The 11,903-nt window shown below is 35.8% G+C and overlaps 2 protein-coding genes across 3 annotated transcripts; one reads left to right on the forward strand and one right to left on the reverse strand.

Annotated features, from left to right (window-relative positions):
• On the reverse strand, window positions 3,194–4,577 carry LOC104750710. 2 transcript variants are annotated; one of them, XR_761698.1, is made up of 3 exons: window positions 4,506–4,577; window positions 4,019–4,410; window positions 3,194–3,935 (listed from the first exon to the last, which is right to left on the reverse strand). XR_761698.1 is itself a non-coding variant. In XM_010472552.1 (3 exons), exons 2-3 carry the CDS (start codon window positions 4,390–4,392, stop codon window positions 3,470–3,472), a joined length of 846 nt encoding a protein of 281 aa, XP_010470854.1. In that variant the 5' UTR covers window positions 4,393–4,410; window positions 4,506–4,577; the 3' UTR covers window positions 3,194–3,469. The 2 variants fall into 2 exon arrangements, 1 of the variants encoding a protein (XP_010470854.1); XM_010472552.1 differs by having other exon boundaries at window positions 3,194–3,973; window positions 4,051–4,410.
• LOC109129649 (protein IDA-like) lies at window positions 8,791–9,056 on the forward strand. Its single transcript, XM_019238166.1, has one exon. It carries the CDS (start codon window positions 8,844–8,846, stop codon window positions 9,054–9,056), a length of 213 nt encoding a protein of 70 aa, XP_019093711.1. The 5' UTR covers window positions 8,791–8,843.

Consider the following 11,903-nt stretch of genomic DNA (forward strand, 5'->3'; position numbering starts at 1 on the left):
AAACCAAAATCGGATGCATCAGCTTTGACTGTGAATATTTTATCAAAATCTGGTAGAGCCAAAACCGGAGCAGTTGACATTGCTTTCTTCAGAATGTCGAATGCTGACTGTGCTTCTTTACTCCATTCAAAGCAGTCTTTTCGCAATAAATATGTGAGTGGTCTGGCCAATACCCCGTAACCTCTTATGAACTTCCTATAATATCCTTTTAAGCCCAGAAATCCCCTCAGTTCTTTCACTGACTTGGGAGTGACCCACTGCACCATAGCCTTTGTTTTCTCAGGATCTGTTGAAACTCTTTCCCCTGAGATAATATGCCCCAGATAGTCCACTTGTTCCTGACCAAACAAGCATTTTTTCTTGTTTGCAAACAGTTGATGTTTTGCTAGTATCTCCATCACAATCCTCAAATGTTCCATGTATTGTGCCATGGTCGCACTATAGACCAGAATATCATCGAAAAACACCAGTATGAATTTCCTCAAGTATGGTCGAAATAACTTGTTCATCAAGGCCTGAAAAGTTGCTGGTGCATTAGTTAAGCCAAATGGCATGACTAAAAATTCATATTGGCCATCGTGGGTTCTGAAAGCTGTTTTAGTTATATCTTCTTCCTTCATTCGAATATGATGATATCTAGCACGTAAGTCTAGCTTCGAGAATAAAACAGAACCATGTAAATCATCAAGCAGCTGATCAATCATCGGAATAGGGAACTTATCCGGTACTGTTACTCGATTAAAGGCTCTATAATCCACACAGAATCTCCAGCTATCATCTTTCTTCTTCACTAGCAAAACAGGACTTGAAAATGGACTCTGACTTGGTCGTATAATCCCAGAATCTAACATCTCCTTCACCATTTTCTCCTTCACCATTTCCTCAAACACAACCATCTCGACATTCTTAAGAAGATTCTCTCTAATCCCAGGCCTAATGATACTACGGCAAGGTTCCGAGATAGAAATTGGTACCTGACTGTCTTGAGTTAACGATCCCGAGTTGTAATCGTGACTCGTTCCTCCAACTTCATGAATTGTTGCTTTCCCAAGTAAAGCTTGGAGTAATAGATCGAGCTTACGCCCAATGTCTAACAATCGTAGATCATGAGCTCCGATCTTATCCCCTAAGCCGTCAATTCTTGAATCCAAGCGAGTCTCAGAGCGACGAACCATCGACGCCATGTCCGCCAATCAATTGAAACATTCCACCGCAGAAGCCTCTACTTGTTCCGCCGTCGCAGCCTCCTTGATTGGTGTTAAAGTTTGCTCCATCACCATTGTTGATCTTGAAATTTCTCCGATTCAATAAAATCCCCAAATTCGCCAAACCTAATCTTGGTATCGCCTTAGATTCGATCCGAGATCACAATTGCACCATTTGTTAGGAAAAAGACTCTCTCTCTTTATTAACAATGGATGAATGATACAAGAGTAACGAATTGTAACAGAGAACCAAGAGAACCTATAGACGCAACTAGATCATAATTCTCTCCCAACGAAGACACATACGTCTCGTGTACTCACAACAAACAACATACCTTCTAAAAGTAACACTCAATCTTTTATATCAACAAGGGCTTGCACGTGACACTTCTCTTCTCGCACGTGTGCCTTAAGCTTCACTCTTCCTTCGTATGTACACTCTATGGGGCTTATCACTATGGTGCAGAACGTAGAAGACCTTGGGTCTCTGATCTGGAAAATTAGGAGCTCAATTCTAGAGAGGCTAATGACTGGACTTTTGTATAGTTTCCGCAGACATGACAACCCTCAGCCTCTGGGTTCGCTTGCTAAACTGGGGCGCGTACAACAGTGCCTTCAGCACGTGCTCTGCATCTCAAGGGACTTCATCTTCACTCATCATCTCGTGCCCATCCCCAAACCACAGCCAGCCTCATTTCCAATAGCTCAACTACCACCCTCTGTGGATCGTGGCTCAGTATTGTCTTTGGTATTTCAGCAAGTTTCCAATGCGGTGCATTTCATGGATTTGATTGATGATTGTTTGGTTCTGATTGGTGAATATGATCTTGATAAGTTGAAGATGGATGGTTTGGCAAAATTTCATGACTTGGTCAGCAGAGTCAATATTGTCTTGGAAAAGAGGGCTTTGGCAGTGGGAGCTGTGCATGAAGAAGAAGCATAACAGGACTAAGCTAGTAGGCGTTTGCAGAGGATTTTACACAAGGAGGTAAGTATGAAGAGATAGAGGAAGAGGAGTAATAATGACATTAGTTGTTGTGTGTAGTACAGCTTATGCAATCTATTGTGTGTTATGTTGCCTTATCTACGGTTGTGTTATCATTTGAGTTATGGAGTCTATAGAGATGATATTTAGGTATGATATCTTGCTGGTACAAGATAGCCAAGTATAAAGGGATAGAGGGGAGTAATCATGCTTCTTTTCTTTGGTTTTTCTGTTATTAAAGAACATATATAGTAACAAGTCACCAGTGACAACAAGATTGGATCAACCTTGAAGATTGTTATTATGAGCTCAAGTAAGATAGCCTATAAATGTCAATCCTATAAGCTAAGGTGGTGTCACATATATTAGAAGCTATGTTATAAACGTGGCTTATATAGGAGAGAGCAAGAGAGATACAATGTGGTGAGGGAAGGGTGAGAAAACAGGTGGAAGCGTAAGCTTTGGGGTGGGTTCCTTTGAGAGTGGCTTAAGTGAGTATTTTTTTGAGAGTGAATCACTTATCTGTTTAATCACCATCTTCTTCATAATAGAGTTGTGGATCGAAAGATCCTAACACGGTGAACCAGGTCAAAAAATTTTTGTGTGCTATGTCCTCTTCTTTCTTCTTCGTTCTGTTATTTCCTCTTCTCCTTCTCTATATTTGGCATTGCTATGTTTCTGTGAATTGGCGTTGATGACAAAGAAGAGGCTAGAAGCTTGAGGCTTGGAAAGGTTAGAAAAACCTTAACAGATACCATTCCCGATGTCAACAACGAACATCACAATAACAACAAATCTGTGTCAACCAATTACTACACCCTCAAGTCTGTTGGTTCATGAGACTCACAATCTTAGTCGAATCTTCTTATCAAAAAAGTTGCTGTATGCAATTGTCAAACTTTGTTGCAATAAAATAAAATTTTGTGGAAAAAGCAAAATCTCAATTCGCACTCGTGTTTTGATTAAGCGGTCTCGATTATCTCAAGAGTGGGGCAAAGGTGGCAACATAACCAAAATCAATGCTACATAATGATCTTTATATTTCAATACAAAACCATCAAGGGAAAGAACCACATCATCTTACAAACCATAAGTTAAAAAAACAAAATAGACTAAACACAAAGTTTCAATCGAACAAGAAGTTAAAACAGATTAAGAGAAAGAAAAAAAAAAANAAAAAACAGAGCACACAAGAGATTGGTGATGATGCCACAAAGAAGAAAATAAGCAACTCCAACGAACCTAGCTAGAGATCAAGAGATCGAGAGAGAGAGAGAGATTATTCATTATTACAAGGTTGGTGTTCCAGATACTTGTTCTGGAAAGCAAAGTTCGTCTCCATGATTCTGGCAGTTTCTGGGGTAATCATAAACCCCCCAGGAGTGCATGGAGGTGTGGGCAAATCAGGCTCGCCAGGTTCGCCTCTGACAAGATAATCGCCAGCAAACTCCCATTGCTGAGATGATTCTTCAACTTTCCTATAGCCCATGACATAGAGCCAGCGGGCAAAGGATGTCATCTCGTATCGCAAGAAGAACACATGTTGCGGAAGAACATCTCTCAGGAACTCAGTTTCTTTCCAAATGATGAAACTCTTGCCGCTCTCACTCCACGAGACAATTGAATCAGTTGAAGGATCATCCACCATATCATACATTTTTCTTTTGAAAAGAGAAGGCCGTCGTTGCTTTCTTCCACTGCGTTGCTTATTCGCAGCCCCATACATTCCTTTCATGCATGATAAACTGCTTAAAGGAATCAGGCCATTGTTAATATCCAAACCCTAAATCCAAAAAATACAAAACCATATTAGATTTTATGAACAAACCTCTGAGAATCATATTTTTTTCTTTCTCAAACCTTGCGGCGAGCGAAGACGATCTCAATCTTTCTGCGATATCCAGGCGTTAAAACAGGGCCACCACAAATATGAGGAGGCGGTTTAAGCCCAGGCTGACCTCTCACGAAATAATCGCATGCATATTCCCATTTCTGGTCAGACTCTTCAACTTTCCTAAAGCCCCAGTGTTCAAGGCTCTCAGCTTTGAGGAACCCTGAGTCATCCCAAACGACGAAACTCTTGCCGCTCTCGCTCCAAGAAACTATTGAATCAGTTGAAGGATCATCCACCATCTCATACAATTGACTTCTGAAAAAAGATCCCAGAGTCATGGGATCTCCATTACTGTCGCCACCATCCATCTCAAATAATTAATTCCCCTAGATTGTGACCACAACCCACAAATCGCGTATAAGCAACAAACACAAACATACAAACAATCGCGGCGAATCATATAAAATCGAGAGATCCTTACCTCTCTTGATTTGATCTTCGCTTGTGTGCCTCTGAAACCAAGCCCTATGCTCGAAACAAATCTAACAAGGGGATTAGGTTCTGTTTTTATGGGTTTTATAGCAAAAACAAAGCCCACGGACGGCCCTTATCCGGCTCAACTCTAGATCGTTTTTTTTTAATAAATTCTTTTCAAGAAGCTACCATTTTTCGACATATAATTTATTTCCTTCTGCAATATAAAATTTGTTCATACTAAATAAATTAAAAATCTACTTACTAATCTTCAATTTTACATAAATATATAGTAATACAATATAGTCATCCATTTACTATAATTATTGAATTTTAGAATTTTAAATACTTATTTTTGGGTAACTACTATTTAGAAATACAAATATAAATTGAAATTTCTTTGCTTCTTTTTTGTTTTTTGAAAATGAATTTTTTAACTTTTGTCTTAAACAACAAATTTAATATATGAAATAGTTATTTTCATAAATATATATTATTTTTATTTATGATTATAAAATATATTAGTTACATAAGATCTTTTTAAAGATATCTCTTGCATATCTTGTGTTTTATAGAGTAATTAAAAATAAGTTAATTTTAGATATATCTTATATATCCATTAAAATAAATTTGAATTGATTTTTATTAATTTCACATATCTTATATATTAATTCACTTTATATTATTAAGGCTATAATGAATAACTTTATTATTTTAAAATACCTTTTAAAGTAATTTATTTTTTATTTTAAATTGTAATTAGTTAATTGTTTCAAAATTAAACTGGATTTATTTATTTGTTCCTAAAACTGTGAGGACAAATATGCACAAATATTAATTGTAATTTCTTTTTTTTTGTTTTTAAAGTTTTTTTCTAAAATATTTATAAAGAATCAGAAATCTAGATTTGATTTATTATGTATTTAAACGTTTTCTTTATTATTTTTGATGTATATGTTTTCCTTAATTAAATATTCTAATCGATTAAGATTTAAGCAAGATCATCTCATAAGATTGTTTTGGATTTGCAATTAATGAAATTTTCGCAATCAACAATTTTGTAAGATTTGGAAATCAAAATATATGGCATAAATTACAACCATTTGAAAAATCAGTAACCAAAATTGAATTTCGTTTTGATAATCAACCGTAAACATTTGGAGAGATATTCGGGTCAACTAATTTGGTATTAAATGACCTGCGCGTATCCGAGTTAATTTGAAAGGTTAGAGAATTATATTTCAATGATATACTAATGTATAAATAATTACTGAATACTAAACTTTTTATTTAATATCAAAATAAAATCATGGTCCAAAATACTTCTGCTTTAATAGTATAAATTATATTTCATATATTATTATTATTTTTTATTTTTTAAAACATTTTTTCGCTATTGTAACGTGGATGGTTAAAAAATCTTTGATGGAAATGCTCTTACTGATGATGTTCCTTTGAGAGTGAACCAAACTATATAAGACAGATAAATATTAGAGTCCTCGTGATTAGTGACAACAATAACTTGCAAAGTTAATAAGTTGTGGTCTTTTTGATCAGTCTGGGCGTTCAGCGGAAACGGGTTGTTCGGTTTTTTTTTATTAATCGGGCTTTTTAAAATCTCAGCGCGTTAAACTCAAATTGTAATTCGGTTCGGTTCGGACGGTACTCGGGTTAATCAGGTCGGTTATCTGCATAAATTTTGCATCCGAAAACAATATCTAATTCAGTTTATTTAACCTGAATTAGAAATTTTCTGAAGCAAACACCAAAGCAGAACCTGCTAAGTTCATGTACTAGTAGCTTAAAGCTGTGTTAATGAGTTTATAGACTTTAAGCTACTAGTACAGACTATTACAAACCATTACAGTCCATTAGAGAAGCTGCTAAGCTAGCATTTTATCTTGTTTAAGCTAGCATTACATCAGAAAACCAATCCATCAACAAACTTACGAAAGCATGCTACTTCACATCAAAAAGTATTCAAAAGAGCAGCTTCAAGTCAGTACTATGCCATCCATTATTAACGCCGCATTCTGCATCAAAAAGGACAAAATACGCAGCTTCCTACCTGTGAATAACAATCATAAACAAAGTAAATATAATCAACAATACAAGTTGCAGATACTGAAACAAGATCATAAACAAAGTAAACATAACATAAACCCTAAATCACATAATCAGATAATAACAAAACGGAGATAGACTAATTGACTACGAAAAACAACGACATAAGTTAAGCCCTAAATTTCCAAATGAATTTGAAACCGAAACTCTAAATATTTTGAATTCAAAAATTTAGGGTTTCGGTTTCAATTTGAATTTCCTAATCGGTTGCTAAAGAATCAGAAATATACTAATTGACTACGAAGACAACAAAAGAAGATAAACCCTAAATTTCATAAATAAATTGGAACCCAAACCCTATATTCAAAAATTTTAGGTTTTCAATACTAACGAATCGAAATTGTCAAATTGTCAACAAAAAACAACTAAAGAACACAATAAATTGAAAACAAAGAAGAACGAAAGAACTAACCGTTTCAAATTCGAAGAATCTAGGTTGTAGCTCACAAAAACTCTCTAGAAGTAGAAGAAGATGAGTTGATGATGGAGAAAAAACCAGATTAGATCGGAGAACAAGGATGAACTGATGTTCTTCTCTCTCGCTTTCAAAATCGCATCATGACTGCGGCGTCGAAGAAAGAAAGAAAGAAATGAGAAAATTAGGGTTAATGCTCACCAGTTATATTTATATACTTATGCGGTTTTTTAATAACCCGATCGGTCCGATTACCGATTCAAATTAAACCGAAATCCGTTTATCCTAATTAATTATGTCTAACGGTTATCCAACTGCTCTTCGGTTTGTCCCGATAACCGAAATTTTTGGGTTGTCCGGATCGGTTTGTCCAGTTACTACCGAACGCCCAGGGTGACTTTTTGAATTTCGATTATGCATTTATTCAACTTTAAAACAAACCTTAACCTAAATATCACCCAAACTAGTATAAGGCTCTTGTTTTGATTCTTTCATTTTGTTTTCTACTAGCTAGTACGTTAAATGCTAGCTACATATAACAAAACATTAAATAACATGATTTTCTTATATAATGTTTTTCTTTTTAATATATATATAAAGATGTGACAAAGTAGAAGAGGTGTACGACTTTTTGCGACATGTCTAAACGTGGGAGGTATGTTGGAAATTTTACTTTATTTTGACATTCATAAGACAAAAAAAATTGGTCTAGTTTGGTGAAAAGAAAGAAAGTAATTCGTGAAGAAGTCTGTACTTATATGCAAAAATCAGGTGGATATCCAAATCAAATATGGAATAAATGAAAGAAAAATGTTGATTATGGGAAAGCCAATTGTCAAATTCTGTGTATTCGTGTCAATCCTTCATGCTACTTTTTTTTCTCTTAGTTTCTTAAAATACCTTCTCACGCAAAAGATAGAGCTGGTATACATTGTTTTCACGTGTCTTTTATGCATGAATATACCAGTAACTTTGATGTGTATATTCGTTTTAATAAAATAATCATGTGTTATTATTTAGTTCTAAATTCTAATCCTTTTACTCTAAAGTCTACTGCGTACTTGTATTATATACCACTTTTGTCCTTCTCTTTAGTCTTTTATAGTATCTAAGATGTACTCTAAATTTAGTCTACCTTAAGATTTCAGTTATTGAATCATTACATTCTTTGTAAGGATTTGATTTGATTTGATTTCAGATATTTAATGGATGATATCTAAATTTTTTTCTGCAAAAAAACACATTGATGTCTGATATGAAATCGAAAGCTATTATTTCTTTACAATTTCGTACATCTTGTGATATAAATTATAATTACTGTTAAAAGTTGAAATATACGAAAGAAAACAAAATAATAGTGACTATGTCCATAAAGCCATTAAATATCTTCTTCGTCAGCGGAGTTGTACATACATATGAAATCTTGAAAAAAAAACGACCATCCCATCAAACTAGATTCCTATTTCCTATCATAAAATAGGACTTCTGCATATATAAAATATACAAATAAAAGTCGAAGACGACGACTAAAACAATGAGAAAAACTTAACATTTGAAAACTTTAGAATTTACAATAAAATAATACAAAAATTCAAAGTCTCATTAGCGTAGGCTTCACTCCTCTCTTATTACTATTCCCCGACTTCCCCCTCATTTCCACAACACTTATTTCCAATCAAATCCACACACACACATGTTATAAATATACTCATAGTCACATACATACTTATTATTTATTTTATTCATTAACGAAGTGGAAGTGAAAATTAGAAAAAGGAGAAAGAAAAAGAACACATCGAATACCAAATGGCTCCGTGTTGTACGATGATGATTCTGCGCTGTCTTGTTCTGTTTCTGATGGCAAGTAGTTCTTTGACAGCCGCCGCAAGAATCGGAGCCACGACAGAGATAAAGATCAAGAATAGAAAGAGCTTAGGGATTAAATACAGCCATATCTTTGGTTACTTACGTAAAGGCGTTCCCATTCCTCCTTCTGCTCGTTCTAAGAGACTGATCTAGAGTTAAATCAATAACCTAAAGCACACTCAACCACGATCTAGTGGTGTCGTCGTAGCACTTCAAGGTCGAATCCTCAGAGACCAAACGATACACTATGAAATTATATAGACCGAGTATAGCTAAAGCAAAGAGAGAGTTTGTATTGCAAGTAACCGAACAAAACAGAAAATAAATAGAGTTTGTAAAATTAAGAGAAAGTATTGGGCTGAAGGAATCAATCAAGGATTACGATCACGAAAGTGGGTGATGGGTTGGGAAAGCTTTAGGAACCGTTCTTGAACTCGAATCTCAATTATAAAACTAATCTACTGTCGCAGTGTTAGTTATCTATGCAAGGAATTGAATGAACCCTAAACCGTCATTTGAATCTAAAAAATCCTAGCAAGCATTAGGTTCTAGTCCGATTATGTTCACAAGGTGCCCCAACTTCAATTGTCGTTGGCTAAGGATCACCTTGCTCACCTATGTTCTTTCAAGTAATTCAACAACACTTTTGATGCACAACAATAGATGAAGAACTCAATAGGTGGCTAATCTAGTTTAAGAAATAAGCACAACAATAGATGAAGAACTCAATATATCAATCCCAAATCTAACAACCTAAATCAGTGAATCATAAAACCCCCCTTGAAACCCGAAACCCAACAGTAAGACTACTCAGACATCGAACAGAGACAATCACAAATCAAATATGAAGAAAACATGTTTGAATTGCCAAAGAAGTAAAAAAGGTTCAGAATTCTTCTCCAAAGGGTTAGAAAGGATAAGAGATCTTCTCCCAGGCTTACAAGTGCTCAAAAACGGCGTAGAGTAAAAGTTCTTTTTCTAGGGGTCGAGCCCCGTGCTTAAATAATAAAATAAATCCCTAAAAAGTCGGTTTAAAACGAAAAAGGAAAGATTGCATCGGGGGCGGGATTGGTCGATCTCGCGAGGATCAGTCGATCCAGAACGTTTTTTTTCTGCTTTCATTCCATTTGCCTTTTAGCTCGATCAGTCTTCAACCAATTGGCTCCAGATGCATGTTTCCATCCCCAAAACGCTCAGATTCCTTCCAAAGTCACTTAGGACCTGTAAAGACTCACAAAAGACTAAAAGGACTCTAAAAGCACACTTGGACCTAGGAAAAGACTCAAAACAAACCTAAAAACTATAGTTAAAACCCTACAAAATGCAGACACATCAATTCCCCCAGACTTGAATCTTTGCTTGTCCTCAAGCAAGAACAGACAAAAACTCAAGAACAGAGAAAAGGTTTGAAAGTGGAAACTCACATATTCTTTGGACCCTCTTCTTTGCACTCTTCATCACATCAAATCAAGAACTACTTTCTGTACTCTGCCCATGATTAGGATCAACACTCCCTACTCTGAACTCCACGGCCTTAGAGAACCTTCAATCTCCCCATCGTTGTCTCTCTACATCAGATTTGTAAAAGAGTGCGGTCTTACCATGGGAGTATCGATCATTGAACTTAATTGACTCCTTCAACCTTTTATCGCCCAAGACCTCCTCTTATGCTCCCTTTCCTCTCTCTTTTCTCACTTCCAAAGGATTGATTTCTCCCTAATTTTCTAGGGTATCATTTTATTTTTTTTATCAATCCTTTGCTCTTTTCTGGTGGACAGGTTTCCATGAGTTCCGAAAGATGCACGGGTTTACGCACAACCCTCGGTTCACTTCTTTTATTACCTATATCCTTTTCTTCTTTCTTCTTCTTTTTCTCTTTTTTTTACTGAGTATTGAAGGGAAGAGAGAGGGGAAGCATACTTTGTGAGGAATTGCATATCTCGTGAGGCTCGTGGGAGGAGTCTTTTCCGATGTATACCAAGCCCCAAGGTAAGAAATTAAGTTCGGTTAAGTCATGTCAAAGCTAGAGACAACTTCTGGTTCAACTTAGTGTTCTCCTTGGCGAGTGTTGAGACTGCTCATGTTCATTCCAAGCTTCATTCAAAAATCAAAAGTACTAAAACAATCATAAGAGTGTTAGTTCAAAGTAAAAGACTCCTAGATATGATCATAGTTTCCCAACATTTTTTTTTAGACTCGATAAAATGACTCAAAGAAAAGAAAAATCCAAAAAAACGACATTAGTAACTTGGAGACATCCCTCCCCCGGACTTACTTCACACCGTCCCGGTGTAAAAGCAAAGCTAAGGAAAAGGACGAATCCCACAAAGAAAATAAGAAAAATGAAAAATAAAAAGAAAGAAAAAGAATGAAAAACCGGTGATCACGCATCTGGTGTTGGAGTGGTGTTAGCAAGGTTGGGGACCAATCGGTCTCAGGGTGGGATCGACCGATCTACAATATTATTGAACTTGGAGTTACCCGCAGCAAACCAACGGGATCGATCGATCTGTAAGGAGGATCGACCGATCCAAAGCTCATGGAACAAAAATATTTTGCATCTTCCGCGTTTGGAACCTGTTCCTGTAATCACTTAACACCGGACGTGATTTCATAGTAATAAATCCTAAAAACAAAACCAAAATCCTAAGACAAATAAAAATAAAAGGGTAAGCCAGCACAAACTCCATGGGTTGCCTCCCATAAGCGCTTATTTAAGGTCTATAGCTTGACCGCTCAACACAAAATGTTAATCATGAGTATCAAAAGGCTGAGCCAATGGACCTTTAGTCCTTCTCTTGTTAATGCAATAAACAACATGTGTCAAGTAACACACAATTATCCATGGCAAAACGATAAAATACACATCAAGGAAGTTTACTACAAATGTAGCATATACTTTGAAATATTCCTTGATGGTTGGATGCTCATGAGGATCAAATGCATTTAATGGGAAAATAAAGTCAATTTCAGGTTCAAACGAGGTTTTCACAAAATAAT

This window comes from Camelina sativa, chromosome 16 (assembly GCF_000633955.1).
Source record: "Camelina sativa cultivar DH55 chromosome 16, Cs, whole genome shotgun sequence".
Taxonomy (NCBI): domain Eukaryota; kingdom Viridiplantae; phylum Streptophyta; class Magnoliopsida; order Brassicales; family Brassicaceae; genus Camelina; species Camelina sativa.